This window comes from Argiope bruennichi, chromosome 10 (genome assembly GCF_947563725.1).
Source record: "Argiope bruennichi chromosome 10, qqArgBrue1.1, whole genome shotgun sequence".
Lineage (NCBI taxonomy): Eukaryota > Metazoa > Arthropoda > Arachnida > Araneae > Araneidae > Argiope > Argiope bruennichi.
The window spans coordinates 85,844,417-85,869,394 of record NC_079160.1 but is presented as its reverse complement, the minus strand read 5'-3'; the positions used below and the strand labels follow the sequence as shown (position 1 = coordinate 85,869,394).

At 33.0% G+C, this 24,978-nt stretch overlaps 2 protein-coding genes across 2 annotated transcripts; one reads left to right on the top strand and one right to left on the bottom strand.

Moving 5' to 3' along the window:
• Positions 1-1,025: 1,025 nt before the first annotated feature.
• LOC129987875 (gastrula zinc finger protein XlCGF57.1-like) lies at positions 1,026-24,724 on the top strand. The gene is made up of 3 exons (XM_056095848.1): positions 1,026-1,179; positions 18,974-19,056; positions 21,809-24,724. The coding sequence occupies exon 3, from the start codon at positions 22,337-22,339 to the stop codon at positions 23,789-23,791; it is 1,455 nt and encodes a 484-aa protein (XP_055951823.1). The 5' UTR covers positions 1,026-1,179; positions 18,974-19,056; positions 21,809-22,336; the 3' UTR covers positions 23,792-24,724.
• On the bottom strand, positions 8,024-8,479 carry LOC129987632 (uncharacterized). The gene has a single exon (XM_056095591.1). It carries the CDS (start codon positions 8,477-8,479, stop codon positions 8,024-8,026), a length of 456 nt encoding a protein of 151 aa, XP_055951566.1.
• Positions 24,725-24,978: the final 254 nt, after the last annotated feature.

Genomic DNA, 24,978 nt, shown 5'->3' with positions numbered 1-24,978 from the left:
TATTTTTCTTGCTGTATAATGTATACACTGCATGATTTTTTATAAAAATATGTTGCTAAATTTTCTAAAATGAATAAAGTAAGTTATTAGAAACTCAAAGTAAGCACAATAGAAAACATCTAGTTTAGTGTTGCTTATTTTACATAAGTACATTTTAGAATCGGTATTATCAATCAACTATATTTGCTGAGTTATCTAAGAATCTTTAAAATAGCTCTGACTCAAACTTTTGATGAATCCATTCTGCTTTTACATTAATTTAAATAGTAATTATGTCTTACTTTTTAATAAATTCCAATTTTACTTTTCCATAATATTGCAAAACATAAAAAACAGTATTTATAATTTTTCTTTTTATTTTAGCCCCCCGCCCCCCCCTCCGCTTTTTTAAAAAAGATTTTGTGTGTATTATTTTGAAAGTGTATTATTTGCTCTTGCTTTATTAAGCATAATGTATTGTAAGCAGCTTATTTTTTAATGATTTTAATAAAAAAATATTCTATTGTTAAGTTTTGATTGCAGCGTCCGCGGGGCTTGGCGAGAAAAATTTGGCGGGAAATCGCCAAATGGTACCCGTCTCTAGAACTGTACCAATTTTTTTTTAATTACTACACAGTATTAATTATTACTTAATAAATAACTGTAATTGTTTTCTGAAAACCTTTTTGAAAGCTAGGAATACAGTAGCATTCATAACTTCTGAACTCGTTGTTTATATTCACTAAAATATTTTCTAAACTTGTCAAAGACAATATAAAAATAATTTTTAAAAAAGGCCTGTTACGGCATTAAAGGTTCGAAAGTATGAGGGAAAAAACATTTTCATTTCCCATCTCAAACTTATATAGGTAAACAGTAATTTAATAATACAAATTCCCCTCTTAATTTCCCGTCCATAATGTAAATAAACATGTAATTCTCTAACCAATCACAATCCACGAAACAGACGGAGAAAGAAAGCCTATAATTGGACTCCAAAAGTTTGAGTTACAAAGAGTCGATTTCTAGATTGTGTTTCGTTCGTCAGTATGCAACTCAACACAAAAAAACATTAAAAGATAAATCTCAACATGATGTTTTTGAGAACTATTATTAGGATGCTTGTTGAGGTTGCGTTGTTGGCGCCAAACTCAAGGGACAACCCAAACTAGATTTCAATCAAGAATTACTTTCTTTCAAGTAATTAATTTCAATTTTCCTTTTAAGTTTGTTGTTTTTTATTTCCTTGTGACATATTCTTCCATTTTCCGTAGAAATTGGCGTATGAAAAAAAATTCATATTTTTAATTCAATTTAAAATTCTCTAAGAAAAAAATAAAAATATTTATAGAATGGAAAAAAGTTCTAATGACAGTTTTGCCATTATTTGCATTTTTAATCTTTAATAAAACGATTTTTTTTCTCCTTTAAGTGGATTATTTCTTCTTGTAATTAAGAGTTGTTCCTTTAATATTAACAATGTAAACTGTTTCTTATTAATTAATCATATAATGTTGAGATATCACTGGTAAATAATGTATAGATAAAAAATATTTTACTTATCACTTACTTTATATACTTTTTCTCTAATTTACCCAGAATAGTTTTTCATTCTGTATCTTCTGAATAATATAACAGAATTATGAACTTTAAGAATTGTGTGGGCTTTTATTTCCCACATTAACTCTGAAAGGTGCTGAGCCCAAAATATAAAATCAGTAAATTCCCTTTTAAAATTATATTATTTCAAAATACTTTTGCATTATGTCTTTCTTTTCACTTTTCTCTTCAAAATACATCCGCTACTAATCATAATTTTTGTGAAAAAAAATTAATAATAGGTACGAGTTGAACTTCTTCCATAAAAGCGGAAAGAATAAAATTTGTTGTTAAAAAATCTCTACGCCAACCCTTCTTTAAATCAGAAAATAGTTTACATTTATATAATCTTAACATTGTTTGAAAATTTCATTAATTTTTTTCGTCTGGAAATTTGTTAGATATAATTTTATGGAAAAAACACCCAAAATGCAGAATCCTGAAATGCCTGTAACAATACTGATAATTAAAAAAAAAAATCAATAATTTGAAAGAAATTTTCTAATGTCAGTAAAAATCATTTGACACCAGAATGTGCTGATATTAACTTTTATGAAAAGTTCTGATAAGCTAATTTCAAGCCATTAAACAATATTTTTATGTTGTGTCATATCATCAAAGACATTACATAAATTCAAGTTTTTATTGACTTTCTACATAGTTCCCAAGTGAAGAATGATTATTAAATTTTATTGGGAATTATTAATTTCTTAACTTTTTAATTGTCTTGTATGTCAAAAATTAGTAGCTTCCAATTGGAGAATGGTATATTAAACTTTATTGCCAAGTGTTATTTTCTTAATTTAACTTTTGGATCATCTTGCACATCAGAAAATCAAAGAAAAATAATTCTCATTTTTGTTTTGTTTTTAATTCGGGACCATTTTCATTGATACTTTTCTTATAACGAATCTATTGCTGTATTGGTTCACTTGTTTACTGAACTTTTCTGTGATAAATCTTAAGTGAAAAATCTTTCCTATTCAAACATTTAAATCTGTAGAGTGATAAAAATAGGTAGAGAGGAAAATTAGTGGGACTTAATTTAGGGAGTTAAACTATCAACAATCAATCTACAGCTGAATTTATGATAGAAAGAAAATCTTGATTTTTAAGATGGAGCCTTCTGTCAAGCTGGGTGAAATGTGTTTACCTTGTTATCATTTTCTTAAATCTCTGATAATGAAATAAATTCCCAACTTGACCTTTGCAGGAATGCAAAAATTCACATGTAATGTTTGGGGTCAAACATTTTTGAAATTAAATCAGTTTAAATGCCATTGTGAAATCCATACAAATGAGGAACTCTAGTCTTGTGATCTGTGCGATAAAAAGATATTCCCAAAAACCTGAATTAAAAGTCAATTTTTGTGCTCATTCAGATGAAAAACCGTTTCTTTGTGTAATATGCAGCAAAATTTTTATTCAAAAACATTATTTGCTAGTGCATTATTGAAATCATACTAGTGAAAAACCTTATTCTTTTGAGATATGCTATAAAGGATTTACTTATAAACAACATTTAAATAGACATTTTCTTACTCCTATGAATGAAAAACCCTATTTATGTGATATATGCAGTAAAAAATTTTCCACTAAATTTGGTTTAAAGGAACATCATCGAATTTGCATCAATGAGAAACCTTATTCTTGCAAAATATGTTGTTGAGAATTGAATAGGAGATTTGAATTAGATAGACACTTTGTTACTCGTTCTTGTGATATATAGAGTAAAAGCTTTTCTTTAAAATCTTGTTTAAATAGCCATTATCCAACTCGTGAAACTGACAAACCCTTCTCTTGTGATATATGTAGTAAGAAATTTATTTGAAAATATTATTTAAGTTTACATCATTTAATTCGTACAAGTAATAATTTTTTTACTTGTGATATATGCTGTAAAACCAATGTCATCTAAACAAGTATTATCGAATTCATGAAAACCCTTACTCTTGTGCAATATGCAATAAAATTTTTTCTTTCAAACGTGAAATTTATGAACACATAATAAAGAAAAGCCTTTTTCTTGTGATATATGCGGTAAAAATTTTTCTCAAAAAAGTTATTTAAGTAGACATTCATGTATTCATTCAAAAGAGAAACACCAGCAATTAGATCTTACCATGTTAAATTTAAAATATAATTAGAGGGAAAAGCTTTTAACTAAGAATCAAACTATTTGCTTTTAAAGTAACCATTTGCAAGTCAGTTGTAAGGCCTATACCATGTTTTTAATTGATTTTCAATATTTTGTAATACAAATGATGCTTTGATGTTCCTATATCCTCCACCAGTTAAATACTATATTCTAGAAAAATTTAATTCTCATGCGAATAAAACCAGTTCTCTAAATGATTCATCTTTACTCATTTTTTCCCTCTTTTGTAACGATATACAAAGGGGAGAAAAAAAAATTATGATCAACTAATAAGGATATGATAAATGTGTAGGTGGCAGATGTTTAATATAACAAATATACATTTGCAGAAAAAGTGCATTTTTAAATTATAAAATGGATATTGTCCATGCTCCAAATTTATATCTGATTATAAAAACAATTTTTTTTCTATGAAATGTATATTTATTTATTTTTTAAAGAATTTTATTTTTCTGATAAAGAAATGAAACAAAAATCAAAAAGGAAATATTTTTAAATTTTATTGTTAATAATTTGTATCAAAAAGGTATGTAAAAATAAAATACATGTAATTGACTAGCTTTTTTTCCCCTTTTAATATTTTTTATTTCTTCTCCCTCCCCTCAAATTCTTCATGATTTTGCTTAAAAATAGACTGCTTCTTTCATGAAAGTTGTATTTTTATATAAATAATACAGATTCTGCTGTAATTAATTAATAACTTGTAATAATTTAATGCAGTATAGGTCATTTGAATTCATCATCTCTCGTAAACTTGAAAAGTAACATGTTAATGTGGATGAATGAAGCCAAGCACTTTTTTTTATGAATTTTGTTTTATTTGTTAATTGTCTTAAAGTTACAGCTCAGAGTTTCATATTTAAGAAAGATAGTGTTTTTTTAATTGCCTTACATAAATTTCATAACTATTTGTAAACATTACATCACATCACATTACTGTATTTAAACTCACTTATAAATGTAATGACTGTTATTCCAATGTCAATACATTCATAGATGATAAATTTGCAGAAAGTAGAACATTTTGTGTTCACATTTTGTATTGATAGTTTGCACACTGTTTACATTTCTTTCATTATCATAAAACTTAATTAACATCAAGCTGTTTTTTTTTAGTAATTATGATAAATGTCTTCTTTGAAAATATCTGAAATTTGAATTTCAAAACTTATCTAATTTTCTTTTTACCATTATTACTAATTTAAGTGACCTTGTTGAAATTTTAATTAACATGGGATATGAATTTCAAGACGTTCCTTTTTATCATTACTTTATATGGTATAATTAAAATGTAATACTATATAAGTTTCAAATTATTGTGCCAATGGAATAAATGCTGTTTTATATTCTGAAATATTGCTATATACAACCTCATACTGTTACTTTATTTAGCACACTTGGAAATAGCTTGAACTGTAAAGTTCTGTAATTCGGTGTCTTGAATTTGTTTATTCTTTCAATGAGTTACATGATTTACAGGCCAGTTGCAAGGAGTGTATATTTTACAGAATATTTTTAAATAAATAAGATGAATTTTTTTGGATACTGCCATTCTTATTTCATACCAGTTGTCCATTTGTGAAACTGTCTTCAGCTGTTCTATTTTTTTAATACAATTTAATTTTTGAAAATTGCTTATTTCATTCATATTGTATCATTTATTTTGTATTCCCATTGTGTGACTTGCTATCTATAATTAATTTTTATTGAGGAATAGAGATGATTAATTTTTTTTATCTCAGGAAAACTAGTACTATTAATATAATTACTGATAAAATTGAGGATTTCGTAACTATCTGTTGAATCTTCTAAATATATCCTGTGTTGCCATTCTAAATTAATTTTGTATTTCCTGTTTATTTTCATCTACAGTTTGCATTGCATCTTATTCATGCTTGGAATCTGGCAATCCAGGTTACTGATTTAAGTAGAATAGGTTGTGTTTGCTTTAAAAAAGGAACTTTCACATTACGTAATTTCATCTCTGATTTGCGGATCATTTCATCAATTTGAGTCTACTTCATCTGTAAATACTCTGATCAGTTTCTGCCCTCATTTTGTAACTAGAATCTTGAAGCTCTATGACTTTTGTTGTGCAAAAATAAACTGATTCTAAAACGAAAGTAGAGATCCGAGTCAAAACAACTAATTATAACGCAAACTGAATTCACAGACTTAATGTCAAACAATACTTGCAATTAAAAAATAGTTTTGTGAAAAATTTACATATGTCGTTAGAAAACAGAAAGTTAGTGTTACTAGCAGGGCAAAAATTATACACGGACGCATTTTTGCACTCATTCAAATGAACTCACAGTTCCATAAAGGAATGAGACGCACTAAAATCGTAAAAAATAATGCGAGAAACATCTAGCTACCATGAGCACTATCGGTATTTATTTTTCTCCTGTTTTTACAGAAAGACATTGCTATTCCTAGAAAACAAATGTTTTACAGCTCAGTTGAGTTGTAAATTCTGCTCAATTTATATACTCCCGCCTTGCAAAGTTACATTTATAGACTGAACTTTGCAACTTACATTTTTTGACATTTAGAATTCCAAAATAAAAATTCAAGTACAAATTTTTAATGTTCACAAGTTTAATTGACGTGGAATTTTTATGGTTCTTCATTATCTACTTTTGGGATGATGTTTCCTTCCAACAGTATCAATGTTCTCAGAAGAAGGGTCAATTGGTCTAGTTGCCTTCGAAACGACATCATCAGTTTTTCTAGCTGTCTTCAAGACATCAACATCAGTTTTGTCGGACACTTCCAAAGGGTAGAGCCTTTGAAACTGACGGATTCTTTCACCTTTGTAAGTCTTTAATCTCGCAACTCTAGGGACTCCATTTTTTCCAGGAAAAAACTCTACGATAATTCCAAGTAGCCAATCGATACGTTTGATATTGTCATGCTCAATAAGAACAATGTCACCAACATTCAAAACATCATTCCTTCTTTTTCCTCTGTGGACTAAAAGAGCAATATACTCATTTCTGAATCGTTGCCTGAGATTTTCGCGTAATCTCTGCAAGTATTTTACACGTTTTGTCAAAGAAGATCTGTCTACACTATCAAGATCTGGAGTTTTGCTGTTGTTGCCACCATGAATAAGCAGGGAGAGTGTCGATGGTACCAACTCATTTGGATCCTCTTGAAGATAAATAAGTGGTCGAGCGTTTATTATTGACCTCACAATCGCACAATATCGTGTTGAGTTCTTCATAGCCGGCGTTGGATTTGCCCAGCTTCCTGCGCAGAAGTTCTTTAAGCATTCTTACGATACGCTCCTAAAATCCATCCCACCACGCTGCTGCGGGAGGAATAAATTTCCAAGTAATTTTCTGAGTGATTGAGTACACTGCTATCTTTTCTCAATCCAATGCCTTTAAAGCACTGCTGGTTCCCACAAAGTTCGTGTCGTTATCCGAATATAGAAAGGAAATTCTGCCTCTTCTGGCAATGAATCGTCTGCGGGCTTGAATATATACATCGGTAGTAAGTGACTGAACCAACTCAAAAGACTGCTCGATAGACGGCGCAAGTAAATACAACAATCCATGCCTTACCATTTGACTTCAAATAGAGAGAACCAGCATAATCTACACCGAACACTTCGAAGACATTTGACAGTGTAACTCTATCACTAGGCAACGGAGCAAAAAGAATTTCAGCTGATTTAGATTTGAACCGCTTGCAAGTCACACACTTAGAATGGATTTTTTTTTACAGATTTTCTCCGCTAAAAAATCCAATACTTCTCTCTAAGCAAATTTAAAAGTATCTGAATTCCTGCATGACAATTACTTTCATGGGTATAGATGATGAGTCGTCTCATTACTTCATCATTCGATGGAAGGATTGCAGGCTTCAGAAAATAATCTTCGTCTTTCATGTATGTAATTTTAGTATATCTCTTTCGTCACAAAAAGTTCCAAGGAATTTTAATCTATCATCATTTTTGGTAGGAAAAGATTCTCTTTGAATCATCCGTATTATACGCACTTCAGCTTCTTCAAATTCCATTTTAGATAATTTCCCTTGAATAGTTGACTTGGTGTTAATGCAATTATTCTTAAAATGAAGAATCCAACCAATCATGCGAACTATACTTTGATAATTGGAAAAATATTTATAATACCAGTCATTAGAAGAAGTCTTTTCCATATCTGCCAGAATTTTAACAGTTTTCAGTTTTTACAATTCAGTTTCTTCTTCTTTAAATTCCTGAGTTGGGGAGCTCAGAACATGCTCGAAAGAGACTTTCAACCATTTGGGACCCTCTCACCAAGCAAGAGAAACCAGTTGCTTGGCATTGCATCCTCTTGAAGGCAAATCAATTGGCTTCATTTCTCCATGCACATGTTGCCATGAAGAGGGTTTGCTTAGTTTTCTTATTTCTTGTACACGGTTCCCGACGAAGACAAGCCACTTTTCTTCTCTTGAAATCCAGGCAATTACTTTTGTTGAGTCTTTCCAGTAGAAACATCTCGTGTCTTTCCAATGTAGAGCTTCTTTAACCGATTCAGTCAGCCTAGCTCCCACCAAAACAGCCAAGAGTTCTTTTCGAGGAATTGTTCCGCCATCGCCTTTCAAAGGTGCTACACGGGATTTTACAGCAACTAGTCTTAATTCTACAATTTCACCTTGTTCAACCCTTAGGAATATGACGGTGGCGTATGCGTCTTTGCTAGCGTTACAAAAACAATGCAAAATGCATCCCTCTATTGGTAAAATCATAGTGGATCCATTTGGGAATATGTATCTGCTCCAACAAATGAAGTTCATGAAACCACTGTAAAAACTGCTGCTTTAGTCTGTCGTCTAATATGTCTTCATCCCAACCTATATCCAGTTTCCAAGCTTCTTGCAAAATCAATTTGGGGAGAATAGAAACTGGAGACGTGTAACCAATGGCATCATATATTTTGTGTACAATTAACAAGATTTTCCTCTTCGTGAACTTCACTAAATTTATTTCACTCAACCAGTTCATGTTGACTCTCAAAATGTCTTTGGCTACTCCATACTCACCCTAGTTTAGGAGTTCCGGATTTTTCTGATTATTTTGAGATTTCTTCCGAATTTTCCCATCCCTTTAAATCAAAACCACCTTTTTTCATTACTTCAGTGGAGTTGGAAACAAAATCTTTTAGATCTTCTTGACTGTCAACACTTGTCACAACATTATCAACGTAAAAACTTCTTTGCAGTTTATTCTTGAAAACAGCATCAAATCATTCACATTTGTTTATATGAAGCTTTATCACGGCTCCCAGCAGAAATGAACTACATTTTACGCCAAAAACTACTCTTGTATGACAGAAAACTTTTTAATTTCTTACGTTCTTCGTTTTACCACCACAGAAACCTCAAAACATCACAGTCGTTTTTTTAAACACTGACTTGAAGAAACGCCTTTCGAATGTCCGCTGTAACGCCAATTCTTCTTTCCCGAAAACGCAGCATAATATCAGGTGTAACTTCGATGAGATTTGGTCCACTCTCTAAGCATTGATTCAAAAAAGGTTGATTTTTCATTCTAGATGACGCATCTAAAACTGGACGAATGGGTGTAGTGCTGCTTTCCTTTAATACATGATGGTTAGGTAAATAATGTCCAAGTAACTTCTTTTTATCTTCTGGAACTATTTCTATCATTCCGTCAGATAACCAATCTTGAAAAACCTTTTCATAATTTTTATACTGTCCACTGGAAATCAGCTTCAGAGTAACGTTCTCCAATCTTTGTTTCGCCAAGGGAAAATTATGGAGTGAAGCTTTATCATCAGACCACGGTAATGATACTTCATAACAACCATCTTTAAATTTGACAGTTTTTTAAAAATATCGCTTGGTTTCCAAGTCTTGCTGAGCTCTAGATTTTCTTTCGATGGGATCCTTGATACCAATTAAATCCAGCTTCCTCGAATCTGAAATATCAGCATCTTTAACAAATCAGGATGTCACAGACAAGGCTAAGTGTTCTTTCTTTTGATTTTCTAAGGCAATTTTTCCCCATCACTGTCCATTCTAGTTTTGTTTCCAAAGTGACGAGATCAGTAATTAGTTCTCTACGGTGACCAGTCAACAGTTTGCCCATGATGTCAGCACCAATGAGTATTTGAATTGGTTTGGAAAAATCGTTTACATCAAAGAGCTTACTCCAACTCGTTGATCCAAGCTCCTTTTCTAGCAGGTTGAATCACAAATTTTGGCCTGGTCCAAAGCATCAAAATTACATTTGAAGTTTTTATTTAGACTTCTTAATTTTATAGCAATTATGCTTGCATTCATCAGAATTAACTTCACCAAACAGTGACCCCTCAGGGGCTCACCTACTACAGGTGAGTACGGGTGTCCCAATCCCGAGGTACCCAGAGATCTTTACTCCCTTTAGGTTTACTCTCCTCTGCGCCTTCTGCTGTCTTCTTTTTTTTCTTTCCCTCGAGGGTAGGCGAGAGAGCTCTCCATGAGAAGCTGTCGCCGCTCTGTTTGCTTCCTGCTTCTCATGGACAGCTAATACCCCACGTGTTTGCCGTGCGTGGCGACCCATTAGACGGGCGGTGCACTGTGGTCCCCGGTGTATCAATCGGCTGGTACCTAGCCACCTAAGTGGTTAGTCTGCTAGGGATCAAGCGAAGGGGTTACTCCTTGGGCTTGGCATTAAGGGTGATCACTGTCCCCGGGGGTAACTCCCAGCGTATAGGTACCAGTTAGCATTATGGTAAGTGCTGAAGCTAGGAACATCTAGAGCCAGTTACTACCATCCCTTGTAGGGCTCCGTGGTGGACGATGCCGCTGGGCCCGAATCCCCATCAATATCGTATGGGCCGTAAAAACTTTGCTCCCTTCAGTGGGCAACAAAAGAATCAAACTTCCTCTTTAATACATTTTGACAAATTTTTCATCATAAAGCGCATATCTACAAACAATGAAACCTTCCATAATGTTTCACCTTTTCTTGTTGAAAAGGCCATCACTGGAACGCTTGGTACTGTATCATCGACCCGGAAACTACGATCTGGTGATTTGCTTGTGGAAGTGAGTTCCCGAAAGCAATCACAACAAATACTGAAACTGAAAACATTGGGAACAATATCTGTAAACGTAAGTGCTCACGCTACATTAAATTCTTCAAAAGGTGTAATAACGTGTGGCGAGTTGTTTAATGATTCCATTGAAAAAAATTGCTGCAGAACTGAAACCTGAAGGAGTAACTCATGTACGCCGTATAACTATCCGGCGGGAGGGACAACTCCTTCCTACTAAGCACTTCATTCTCACGTTTAACAATCCTAAATTACCTGAATCTTTGAAAGTCGACTATATGAAATTGCCTGTTAAGACATATATCCCAAACCCACTTCGATGTTTCCAATGCCAACGCTTTGGGCATTCTAAAGCCTCTCACCTGTGCCCGCTGTGGAGAAAAAGGCCATGACAACCAACAGTGTTCTGCACCGGAAAAGTGCGTGAACTGTGATGGTAACCACAGTTCCTTTTCTCGATCTTGCCCCCGTTGGACATTGGAAAAACAGATTGTATCGGTTAAATTGAAGGAAGATATTCCATATCCTGAGGCCAGGCGAAAAGTACTTGCTCAGACGCCAACACCAGGCGTGACTTACGCATCTGTTACCAAAAAACAATTTTGTGCAAATTGTGTGCAGAATATGCCCAGAACTAAACCTCTACCAAAAGTATCTGATACAAATTCTGAAATTTCTATAACTAGTGCTTCTGAACCCAGTAAACCGGAAAAGCATCAACGCAAAGTAAAACCGAACAAAGCATTAAAGCTTAAGATTTCAAAACGTGGCATCCCTCAAAATAATCATCAAAAAATGAAAAAGTCAACTTTGCATAACTCAGTCGCTCTGGGACTTGCGAGTCAGGGCATAGTTCACAAGGATTTATCATCCATTTTTAAAGGCGTGTCCAAAAGTCCCGATAGTATTTCGCTTCATCCATCTGAAGAGGATGATAATGACCTCCAAATGAGTTGCGAGTTATCGCCAACTCCATCTAATGTTCCTACCACTGCCTTTAAAACACACGCTTTTTAATGGGTTTTTGTATTTCATGGAACTGTCGTGGCATTCGTCCCAAATTAAATGAAATTAGGACAATGCTTAACAAATTTCATCCCGCTTGTCTCTGCCTTCAAGAAACTTTCTTGAAGACAAACATCCCACTTAAATTACGTGGTTATAATACCGTTCGGAAAGATGCAGAAAACGGCTCCCATAATTCTGGAGGCGTCTGCATTCTAACCTCCAATTCCTTTCCGAGCACACCTCTTTCACTCCATACTGATTTGCAAGCTGTGACTGTTCAAGTGCATGCACGAGCATTAATTACAGTCTACTGTATCTATTTACCACCTAATGCTTCTGTTAGTCAACAAGATCTTGACAGTTTAGTGGATCAACTTCCAGCGCCGTTTATTCTACTTGGTGACTTTAATGGCCATCTACTTTGTGGGGTTCAGATAGAACAAATTCTCGTGGGCGGCAGATCGAACAGTTTATTTCTAATAACTGTCTCTGTTTGCTCAATAATGACGAGAAAACTTATTTTCACGAACCAACACGCTCCTTTCACAATCTAGATCTTGCAATATGTTCGCCAGTTCTCTTGCCACTTTTGAATTCTACAGTTGAAAATGATCTTCACAGTAGTGATCATTTCCCTATAATAATTCCCCATGCTGACAGTGGCGGTATGACGGTTCAAGGTCCGCCTTATTTTCTATTTCAGCGAGCGGATTGGTCTGCATTCACAAAACAGGCAAAAATTACTGAAGCTATGGTTTAGACAGCAGATATATCGGCAGCGGTACAACAAGTCCTTGACAGCATTATTAATACTGCAAATAATAGTATTCCCAAGCGTTCCCCACGTCTAAGAAAATTTCGTAGACCGTGGTGGAATAAAGCTTGCCACGATAGTTACAAAAAGCAAAAGCAACTTTGGAACAAATTCCGTAGGTGTCCTACTACGGAAAATCTCATTGCTTTTAAACGAGCTAGAGCTTACGCTCGCAGTATCCGTCGGCGTAGTCAGAGGGAATCCTAGCTTAGATATGTTTCTACTATTACTTATTCTACTCCTAGCAAACAATTGTGGAAGAAAGTCAAAGCAGCCAATTGAATATATCCCGATTTTTCCTTCCCTGTGTTAAAATCGGGAAATGTGGTATACTCTTCGCCTCTTGAAGTTGCCAATAATCTCGGGCATACTTTTCAAAAAGTTTCCGCTGTAGATTCATACAGTCCATCATTTCTGGTGGCTAAGAAGCGAGCGGAAGGAAATAAATTACAATTTATTTCCCGTAGATCTCTTCCATATAATTGCGAATTTAGTTTGTTCGAGTTGAAAACTGCACTGGCTTGCTCTAATGATAGTAGCCCTGGTCCTGATGGTATAACTTACAATATGCTTCGCCATTTGGACTAGGTCTCTCTTTCCAATTTATTAAAGCTATTTAATCGAATATGGACTGAGCATTAGTTTCCATTACAATGGCGTGAAGCTATAGTTATCCCAATCCTCAAACCTGGAAAGGATCCTGCAAAACCTCTGAACTATAGGCCAATCGCTTTAACTAGCTCGATGTGTAAAACTTTCGAACGCATGGTCAATGCACGCCTGGTATTTGAATTAGAAAAACATGATTACATTTCGCCACTACAGAGTGGTTTCCGCCGTGGACGTTCAACTTACGATAACATCGTCCTCCTGGAAACACAAATTCGTAATGCTTTTGTACGAAGAAACCACCTTGTTTCTATCTTTTTCGATATAGAAAAAGCTTATGACCGTGCGTGGCGCTATGATATTTTACGAACTCTCTTTAACCTAGATTTTAGAGGAAATCTCCCTATTTTTATTTAAAACTTTTTAACCTCACGAACTTTTCGAGTACGTCTTGGTAATTTTTATTCCGATATTTTTAATCAAGCTGAGGATGTTCCGCAAGGGTGTGTTCTCAGTGTCACTCTTTTCATAACCTATTTTAGCCAAATTCTTAGTCAGCTGCCTCCATCTGTTCAAGGTACGCTTTATGTTGACGATCTGCAGATCTCCACTCAAGGTTCTAATATGCACCTAATTGAACGGCAACTGCAGAACGCAGTCAACAAATTAGTTTCGTGGTGTGATAAAAATGGGCACACTCTTTCTCCGGAAAAGAGTCGTTGCGCTCATTTTTATCAAAAACGACAGCTGCATCCAGAACCTTTGATCAATATTCGTGGAACTGTCATTCCTTCTGCCGATGAAATACGGTTTTTAGGAGTCATTTTTGATAGGAAGCTCACTTTCCTTCCGCATGTCCTGCATCTGCTGGAGAGGTGCGAGAAATCTCTTAACATCCTGAAGGTGCTATCTAATACTTCCTGGGGGGCCGATCGTACATCCCTCTTACGGATCTATCAGGCCGTCATTTTATCCCGTATTGATTACGGGTGCATGGTGTATGGATCTGCTCGCCCTTCCGTTCTGCGAAAGCTTGATACGATACACCATTCTGCCCTTAGAATTTGCTCTGGTGCTTTTCGCACGTCACCAGTAGAAAGCCTGTATGCCATATGCAGTCAACTTCCTTTAAATCTTCGACGTAAGAAGATAGCCGCACAATACTATTTTCGAATACTATCAGCTCCGAATCATCCTGTTAGTCACTTCTGTCTCCCGGTTGGTCTTCGGAGACTTTATGATGCTCGCCCCTCTCACATTCCTCCATTTAATGAGAGGGTTAAAGCTTTTCTTCATGATTCGGGACTCACCGAGGTTTTAATTCAACCAATAAATTTCTATTCTTTTCCTCCTTGGGATGTCCCACAATTTTCATTTTTGAACCCTTTTTCTGGTTACGATAAATCTACAACAGCACCGATTATTTTTCAACAGCTCTTTCACTATCACCGTTGTCAATACTACCCTTACACAGAAGTTTTTACTGATGGATCAAAATCCAATCAGCATGTTGGTAGCGGAGTGGTATTTCCCTCTGAAACTTATAACTATCGCCTGCCCACGTCTTTCTCGGTTTTTACTGCTGAATTGATTGCAATAGCTTGCGCTCTTCAACTGATTTCAGCTTCTTCTAATCGGACATTCTGCATTTATACTGACAGTATCAGTGCTTTGAGGTCTCTTGCCAATTTCAACAACCGGATGCATCCTGTTGCTATGGAAATCCTTATTCTTCTTCGCGACCTTGAAAAAAGAGGCGCAAAAATTTTATTTTGTTGGGTCCCGAGTCATGTCGGAATACCCAGAAACGAAATGGCAGATATTGCGGCAAAAACGGCAAGTTCTTTGTTGCAGCGTGAACTTCCATATGACGATGCAAAAAAATATTTTGCTGATCATGTTCGCGCTTTGTGGCAGCAATCCTGGGAACAGCAAACTTCGAATAAATTACATTCTGTTGATCGATTGACAAGTTTATGGCCTGTTATCCCTGTACGTGCATTAGACGTTAAATTAACTCGACTGCGCATTGGCCATGCCCGCTTTAGCCACAAGCATCTTTTATTTGGGCAACAATGCCCTTCATGTCCAAAATGCCATGTAATTTTAACAGTCAAACATGTTTTAATAGAGTGCCCTAATTTTAATCCTCATCGCTTAAAGTTTTTTAATTCACTATCCATCGAGTTGCGAGAGATTGTGGGTGAAAGTCCTCACCCTAACATTTTTAAATTTCTACATAACATTGGTTTTTTACATTCTATTTAGTTTTGCTTTCTCAATTTGTTAATTTTTCGTATTTAATTTGTTTGACGCCTTTATTAAAAAATATGAAAAGCATATTATTTTTAGAGTACTAATTTTAATACGTTGCCCTTCAAAATTTGACTTTTTATAAATAAATTTCTTAGTATTACTTTTTATATGAATTTGATTTATCTCACCATTCGAGTGGCGCAGCATAGCCAGATTTGGCTTTTGTGCCAAAAACCCTAAATAACCAACCAACCAATCACCAAACAGTGAGTGGATTAACTTTTCTTCTCGAATAGGTGAATATTTCATTTTTTCGGCTACTTCTTTTAATATGTATGGATTTTGTGAGCATGAATCGATAAGTATGCGTACAGTCATCTCATTATTATCTGAAACAAGTTTGGCTTGAAGTGTTTGTAATAGAACTTTTGGACTTCTGGATAAATTCGACAAATTAACTTCACTTTCTGGAGAGTTTTCTTTCACTAGACATGGCTTGCTTATACTAGCAAGTTGATCGCACATTATAGATTGATGTCTTTTACCACAAATTATGCATTTTACAAATGTTTGACACTTTCTAATTGAATGACCGGGGTTCAAGCAGTTATAACAACAATTTTTATCTTCCAAAATAGTTTTCTTTTCCATCCAACTCATTTTTCAAGCAGAAAAGCAATCTGCACTTGCATGATTCTTGCTGCAAAAAACACATGACTTTTTGATTTCTTGGGTCTGTGCATTGGCGAATAGACTGGAAGCTGTTGATATTTTATTTCAGTTTTCCTTGGATTCAAACCTTTTGTTACTAAAGTGATTCTTATCCTTTCTTTTATTCAGGCCAAAACCCTGCATTGCTACAGAAATTCGTTCTTCTGCTTTCAAAAATGCTAATAAGCCGGCCTGTCTAACTTGCGGTTCATAACTATTGTTGCATCAGGACTTCTTTGCCTCTGTCTTGCTCTTAATATTTCTTCTGTTAAGCAAGACTCTACCAATGGGTGTAATAAAGTGGCACTTTTATCTGCTGTAACGCCTAGAGTCTCTAATGCACGAATTTGTGCCTAAATTCGTTGCGGACTGTTGCTGGGCGTTTTCTAGAACCAATTTCAAAAGTTCACGGACGTAGAATTCAATGAGTAAATCACTTCGGCCAAAGCGAGATTTTAACGACTCAATAACTTTGCTGTAGTTGGCGCCGGTTGACGGGAAACTCTCAACGACTTCCCGAGCGCGCGATCCACTAACAGTGGCTTGGATCAAATATTGAAATTTATTTTCAGGAGCAATATCTATGTCATTATGAACATGTTCAAGTTGGCTTCAAAATGGCAACCAGTCCTTTAAATATCCGGAAAATTGACGAAGTTCAAGATTAGGGAAGTGGGATTTCGTTTTCACACTGCCTGATTCAACGGTTTCGTAATTTGGTACTTCTAAACGTACTTCAGCAGATACTTTTGCTAATTCTTACTCATGTTGTCTTTGTTTCTCCATTTCCTCGTCATGATGTTTTCTTTCGTCACCTTGGCGCTTTCGTTCTTCTTCTTGGTGATTTCGACTTTCGTTTTCTTGTCTTTTACTGATAATCATAAACAAAATCTCATGGACAAACTCCGGATCATTTTTATAAACTTGAATATTCAAAACCACTTCTTTCAAAGTAGTAATTGTAACTTTAGCAGGTAAAGATTCATTACTGGTACGACCGGAGTTTAATCCCCCGCTTGGCGCAATTTTCAAAAATTGCCAACAACGGTCTTGCTCCGTGTTTTGCGAAATGTTCAAAAGCGAGGGAACAGATGCCCAATCATAGCGCATAATAAAAGCTACAGATAATAGGTTTGCCAGTCTGTAGGTAACTTTGGCGCGTTATCGCAACTTAGCGAATAAGGGAGTTAAACTCCGGTTCACCCAAATTACTTTCTTCCAACAAAGTTATGAGATCCTTCTTAAAATCTTTAACGTTTTTGAATATGATAACCGACAGCTCATGTCCTGTCATGGACGCCAAATAATGTTACTAGTTGCTCAAAAATTTTACACGTACGTTTTTTTGCACTCACTCAAATGAACTTAGAGTTCTGCAAATGAACGAGACGCACTAAAATCGTAAAAAATAATACGAGCAATACCTTCTAGCTACCATGAGCACTACCGGTATTTATTTTTCTCCTGTTGTTACAAAAAGATATTGCCATTCCTAGAAAGTTGAAGTAAGTTGAGTTGTAAATTCTGCTCAGTTTACAGTTAGTATTCCGTAGTATCAAAAAGTTAGAACTTGGTTTGCTAATAATTAAATATAACAAAATAGTTTATGCACTTAATAATTACTGATGAAGATTTCGTGATTCGTTGGTTTAAATGCATGCAGCTGCTTTCAATTGTAAAAAAAATAATAAAAAAAATACTAAATTTTCTTGTATTTGTATCATGATCATGATTTTTTGTATTCATTCTTGTAAAATTTCTTGTATTCATGATCAAAGCTTGAACTAATGGGATAGCTATGAAAAGTTTGCTATTTACTGTCATAATGTTTTAATGAAATTAAAATATTTTAAATTTCATCAATATGATAAATGCCTAAATGTGTATAAGTTTAAAAAAGTAAGTTCCTTAATTTAAATTATCATTAAAAACTGTTATTTAAATTTATTTCAAAAAAATTGTGTAATTACATCCGCCTTATCTATTTTTTTAAGATTCAATAATAAATTTTCATAAGGGAATGAAAAACAAATTTTAATGTTGGTACAATACATAAATTGAGCAAATATTAATAAAAGGATTTTCTTTTGATGTAGAACATTCAGATTCAAAGAAAACTGAAATATCTGAATCACACATAAGTGTTGCGCCGAGAATTCTATTGAAAAAATATACAAGAATATGCACATGAATTGTGCTTCTCAAGTTAGCGTAATGTTTTATGTTAACAACAATATATTCTTGAAAGCCTAACCCATTGTGAGAAATAGAATTAAAGAATGATAGTATTCACAATGTTCTAAAAAAAAAAAGAGTTTATTATTGAAAATATCATAAAAATCCTACAGATCTTACAGATTTAATGAATAAGTAAAGAATTCTTTTAATTATTGATTTAGCATTGAACCTTTCTATTTTGATGTGAATTTTCTTTGTTTACTTTTAATTTTGCTAGCTGGTGCTATTCCTTGGGTAAAGCACATTGTAAATATGAAGAATAATTTAAGGCATTGAAAATATTAAAATATTCAATATTTTCGAAGAAATTCTAGAAGGCAAAAGAACTTGTCTTCTTGAAACAGCTGTCTTGATATGTTTGTGTGGAGCTACTTTAAAAAAAAATTGCTTAGAGATAGAGAAAGAGTATAAATATTTGTTCTGTATATTTCTTCTTAGTTATCGTTTAATATTTGTTTAGAGATGTTCAATTTGACATTATTGAATTTTCTCTGGATAAGCCACGTTTTTGTTAATTCATATGTTATTATTATTATTTTTTTCCAGATCTGTTGCGCATTGATGCATTACTGAAAAGATAGCATTTAAAAACTGTATATGAAAGAAGAATCCACCTTATCATTTGTTGAGTAAGTTATATTCTTTACCAAATGTAAATTATTTTTAGCTCTATTATCAACAAAATAATTAATATTTGTTATATAAATAAAATCTATTCTTTAAAGAAACAGTTAATTCATAATAAAAATATTTTTGATGAATTAACATTCATTTTATTTTTGATGTATGATTGATTCATTGAATATTTCATGTAAGAATGAATTGTTTTGGAGTTAGTGAGGAAAGTTATTTAGCCAAAAGCAAATGATTAAGAAGTAAAGTAGTTATAAAAGTAAAAATAATTTTGCTAACAATCTGCTATCAATCTTTCATGTCACATTTAAATATTTACTGTAGTTTAAATATGATTTTTCATACAACAAGTTTTCATATTTGCAAGTTCATAGGCGGACAGGCCGAATTGATAAATTGAAATTTAGATTGGAAAAGAATCATTTTTTTAATTTCAACCATTTAATTCTGCATTTTAGAGTAATCTTGTCAGCATTACCATAGCAGATGGACAGATTTTCCGTAGACAAAGTTTCACCAAATTACGATTGAAATCACATTTTAGATTTTGCCTTGGAACATATTAAGTAGTATATCCCAAGGCCTTATTTCCAATTTCATCTATCTAAAGCACAGCACTTTAGAGATTTCTAGTTCAAGTAGAGTTATCTCTTTCTAAAAATTATTCTTGCCTTTGTGGAAGTCTGAAAAATGATTGAAGATTGACAAAATTTGAAATTGAATTTGACGATTTCAGTACTTTTCCTATAAAATTGAATATTTGTATGTTATATATAAAAATATCTTAATATACATATCAGAATGATATATACATTTTTTTCTTTCCTTTATAATTTCCTTACTGGAATTTTAAATATTTATTCAAACTAAAAAGGTAATCAGATAATATAAGGAGCATCATTCCAGACACATTTTAACAGGTGTTTCAAACTTCAATAAAATAATTTAAAATTAATTACAGTAATTCTAAAACCATCATGTGCTAAAATTAACGTGAAATTAATTGAAAAATATTCATCACTCATTTGATTAAGGAGAAATTAGAATTGAAAACATTGTAGCAAAATAATATTAGTGTAATGCAATAACATTTAATCATATCTGAATGTTCTTTTTTTTTTTTTTTTTTTTCTCCCCTATCTAAGTTGTTAGAATTTTTTTAAAAATGGGATCCCAACTAGATTTGGAAAAAATTAATACATTTTATGTTTTTTGAAACCTGATCTTGGGTTCTGGTTAGTTGAACCTTTTTGATTGTTATTGTTTTCAATTGAAACTTATTTTTGGCACCAGTATCAGAACTAGTCAAGATTTATCTATCCAAATCTATCTTGCATACTCTCAAATAAATGTATTATCCAAGAGTTTGCCTTGTATAGTTACGAAATATTAATCTCTGGTGTAAATGTAGCATTTTTGCTGAATATATCATGCCATCCTTGATGAGTGTTTTGGCAATGAATTCTTGCCATAATGTTAATAATATCCAAAAATCAAATTTTTTCTTTTGACACGTTTCCCAAATGATTAAAGCAAAAAATTTAACACTGTGCTATTGTTGTAACATTAGCAAAATTAACTGCGAAATTTGATATATTAAAAGTCATTGTATTTTGAAGTTATCTTGTTTATATAATTCTGAATGTCCAGACTGACAGACAGTCCACCACGAATTGAATTTTTCTGAAAATTTGATTAATGTATGCACAATTGATATTAAATCTGTGTTTTATCTGTATAAAACTCAATATGTGTCGTTAACGTGTTACCCTATACTCAGACAGTTGTACAGGCAGAATTCCTCTGGATGGATTTTGCTCCAAATTTGACAGAAATATGCAAATTCGGTGCAAAGACTCTATACCAAATTTCATCCGTCATAGTAAAACATTTTTGAGTGATCTCTCAGACAGATGGACATTTTCCAAAGATGCACTTATTTAACACATAAAAATTCTGAAACATGGAGATTCAGAAAAATTTGCAGTTCAAATATTTTTACAGTTACAATATTTTCTCTTTACATTGTATGTGTGAAAGTAAAAATGAAACAATAAAAAAAATGGGCGTTTGAGGCGAATAGCAATAACATCGATCAGCTAGTGAAAGAAATAGTGAAATTATTGAAGAAGCATTCTGTGTCGCAGCAAAAAGCTACAGGAGATTTGGTTTGGACATAAGGAAATAATAGATTCATAGAGCAACAACCTTCCTGCGAAATTGTGGAAATGTCGAAATCATGAGAAGTTTCATAGCATCATCTTAATCCGGCCATAGCTGAGTGCTTTTCAGATTCATTTAATGATCATGCTATATATCATTTTTACCAAATTTTGAAGTGTAAGTAAAGAAAAATGTCATTAAATAATTTTCGTTAAAAAAAAGAGAGACATGCATCATAAATAAGAAATTACGTTACTATTGATTTTTTTTTTTTTTTTTTTTTCCAGAATGGAACGCATTGTTCAATTTCATATAGAATCCTATGGAGAAAATAGTTTCATTCAAAAATTGTGTCAATTACGAATAAGGTTCGAGAACGAATTATGCTCATTTAGCAAGGCTCCAGTATAATTCATTTCCTAAAATCTCTGTTGATATTTCTAAATCAAACCGAATAGCCATGTGCTTCTACAGATTTTTTTATAACTAAACATATGACTAGTTAATAAATAAATATATAACAAATATTTAATTATTTTTTGCTTTTTTCAGAAGCTCTAAATACAATGCAGTATTTATTTTTAGGTTCCAAGATTGTGTTGCAAGAACCTAATGACATGCTAATAAGAAAAGCCAATAAATCATCACATCTTTCGGAATAAAAGTGGCAACAACAACAAAAGCTTGACTTTTCAAAGACCCACAATCCCAACTTCAACATACAAAATATACATCCCGATGGAATCGAGAACAATGAAATAATAAATTCCCCAACACATGTGTTTAGAAATATTTAATCACGCTATAATTGTGATTATTTATTAGTTTATATGTGTGAGTATTTTTACTCACATACAAAAAAGAGAAATTTTATTCTTATGACCCAGGTTATAAAATATTCTACCAAAAATTATATTCAAAGTTTTTCCTTTTGATTCATCTAAAGAAAAAAACTTCATTTTTGCCACATATGGACAGAGGCATTTAAATTATATTTGTCGTGAAAATTTTACTGGCAAACTGGAATTAAAGAGACGTCTCATGCTCCTGATATGCAGAAAGAAGTGTTTTAAAAACGGCATTTTCTCATTGACCACTTAGTAGAGAAACCATATGCTTTCAAATTTTGTGATATTTTCTCAGCTTCCGAATTTAAAGAAACGATTACTGGTGCATACTAAACAGAAACCACATACGTGTGACATTTGTAATAAAGCATTTTTCCCCCAACGCTTGCAACTTTTGCGTAACAAAGTCTTTTCTATGATTTCCAATTTCGAAAGACATTTACGGGCGCTTACACAAGAGAAAATGTTTAAATGCGAGTTTTGCAAGGAAACCTTTTCACAAAACAGTAATTTAAAGGTACATTTACGTCTGCATACGGGTGAAAAACCGTATGCTTGTGAATTTTGTAATAAACTATTTTCGGCGAAGGGGAATTTTAAAAGACATTTATTGATACATACACTAGAGAAACAGTTTACCTGCGAGTTTTGCAATAAAGCCTTTTCCGAAAACAGGCAATTAAAAGTACATTTACGTACGCATACTGGAGAGAAACCGTATGCATGTGAATTTTGTAACATACCCTTTTCACATAAGTTTAGTTTGAAAAGACATTTGCGTACACATACGGGAGAGAAACCGTATGTATGTGAATTTTGTAACAAATCCTTTTTGGATAAGGTGTGTTGGAAAAGACATTTACTGACGCATTCACAAGAGAAACTGTTTACATGTGAGTTTTGCAGTAAAGCCTTTTCCCACGACGGCAGTTTAAAAGTACATTTACGTACACATAATGGAGAAAAACCGTTTACATGTGAATTTTGTAACAAACCCTTTTCGATTAAGGGGAGTTTAAAAAAACATTTACGTACGCATACGGGAGAGAAACCGTATGCATGTGAATTTTGTAACAAACCCTTTTCGGTTAAGGGGAGTTTGAAAAGACATTTACGGACGCATACACAAGAGAAACTTTTTACATGCGAATTTTGCAATAAAGCCTTTTCCCAGAACGGTAATTTAAAAGTACATTTACGTACGCATACGGGTGACAAACCGTATGCATGTGAATTTTGTAACAAACCCTTTTCGGATAAGGATGGTTACAAAAAACATTTACGTACGCATACTGGAGAGAAACCGTATGCGTGTGAATTTTGTGACAAACCCTTTTCGGTTAAGGGGAGTTTGAAAAGACATTTGCGTACGCATACGGGAGAGAAACCGTATGTATGTGAATATTGTAACAAACCCTTTTCGGATAAGGTGTGTTGGAAAAGTCATTTTCTGACGCATACACAAGAGAAACTTTTTACATGCGAGTTTTGCAATAAAGCCTTTTCCCATAACGGTAATTTTAAAGTACATTTACGTACGCATACGGGTGACAAACCGTATGCATGTGAAATTTGTAACAAACCCTTTTCGGATAAGGATGGTTGCAAAAAACATTTACGTACGCATACTGGAGAGAAACCGTATGGATGTGAATTTTGTAACAAGTCCTTTTCGGTTAAGGGCAATTTAAACAGACATTTACGAACGCATACTAGATAAAAAAAACCGCATGAGACTTCTGCAATATAAGATACTCTCTTTCCATTTCTTTGAAGATACATTTGCCAAAGCATATCATAGAAAATGAATTACATAACTCTGATATTCAATAAAGCGCTGGTTAATAGAAAAGCTTCGCCTCATCTTAAAGAAAGACTTTAAATAACTATGTTGTAGTAAGTTACAGTTTTATAAAACGAGGACCATAAAGGCTTATTATTTTAATCGTTAAGTTGAAATAATCTCTTCTGAAATTCTATTTTGTATTGCAAAATGCATAATGCATATTCATTGTTATTATACGAGGTAATTCTTATACTTAAATTTATATTCCAACTTAGCAGGGCTTTTGAAGAAAACAAAACAACTTTTAAACTTATTGTTCAACCGAAATTACAAATAGCAGTTGAAAATTTAAACGAAAGAGTTATAAATGTTCTTTAGAAGCACCTCATAAACTACAGACAATATCAAAGCGATATGATAACTCATTCCATACCCTTTCAGTTTCTCAAATATTATACTTTGAAACCCTGCAGCTATTCATGTTTGAAGTTTATGAACATCAGTAGATTGTTTTGGAATCAACAATTGCAGTTTGTTGTAGCCTCGGATTAGTTTATTAAGTGATTTGTGATTAGTTTAAGTTTCAAGTGATTAGTTTATTTGTGAATGTCTTTTATACACATGAATCAAAATGTTTCCATTAAAAATTTTTGTTATATTAAAAAGTATTTTAAATTAAAATACTTTTGTTTTACTTTTGTGTGTGCCTATAACTTGTGTAAGTTTTCTTCTGTGTCATTTTGTGCCTTGTTTGATTTTCAAATTTGTGATTTATTATTAGAAATATGAAATCTAATATGCTGAAATATGACTTTGTACAGAATTCTTTCAATTATGAAATTTATATAATATGGTTTCCCGCTACAAATCTGCTCTTTATATTGAAACATTTTGTATCGAATTGTTATTGTAAAATTTTCCTTAAATTTGGAATATATAAGGTTAAAATAAAAAATTATGTAGGTGATTTTTGAGCGTGTTATTTATTATAGAACTGTAAAAAGATACATTTTAACGTTCTTTAAGAAGATTTTGGGAAAATTATGAATATTTTGGTTGACATATTACCTCATAAATATTAGATAAAAATATTATATATAAGGATAATTTTTTTTAAATAT

What these genes read in the sequence shown, in the direction of transcription:
- LOC129987632 (XM_056095591.1), bottom strand. Translation starts at nt 8,479, where the DNA reads ATGATTTTACCAATAGAGGGATGCATTTTGCATTGTTTTTGTAACGCT.
- LOC129987875 (XM_056095848.1), top strand. Translation starts at nt 22,337, where the DNA reads ATGCTTTCAAATTTTGTGATATTTTCTCAGCTTCCGAATTTAAAGAAA.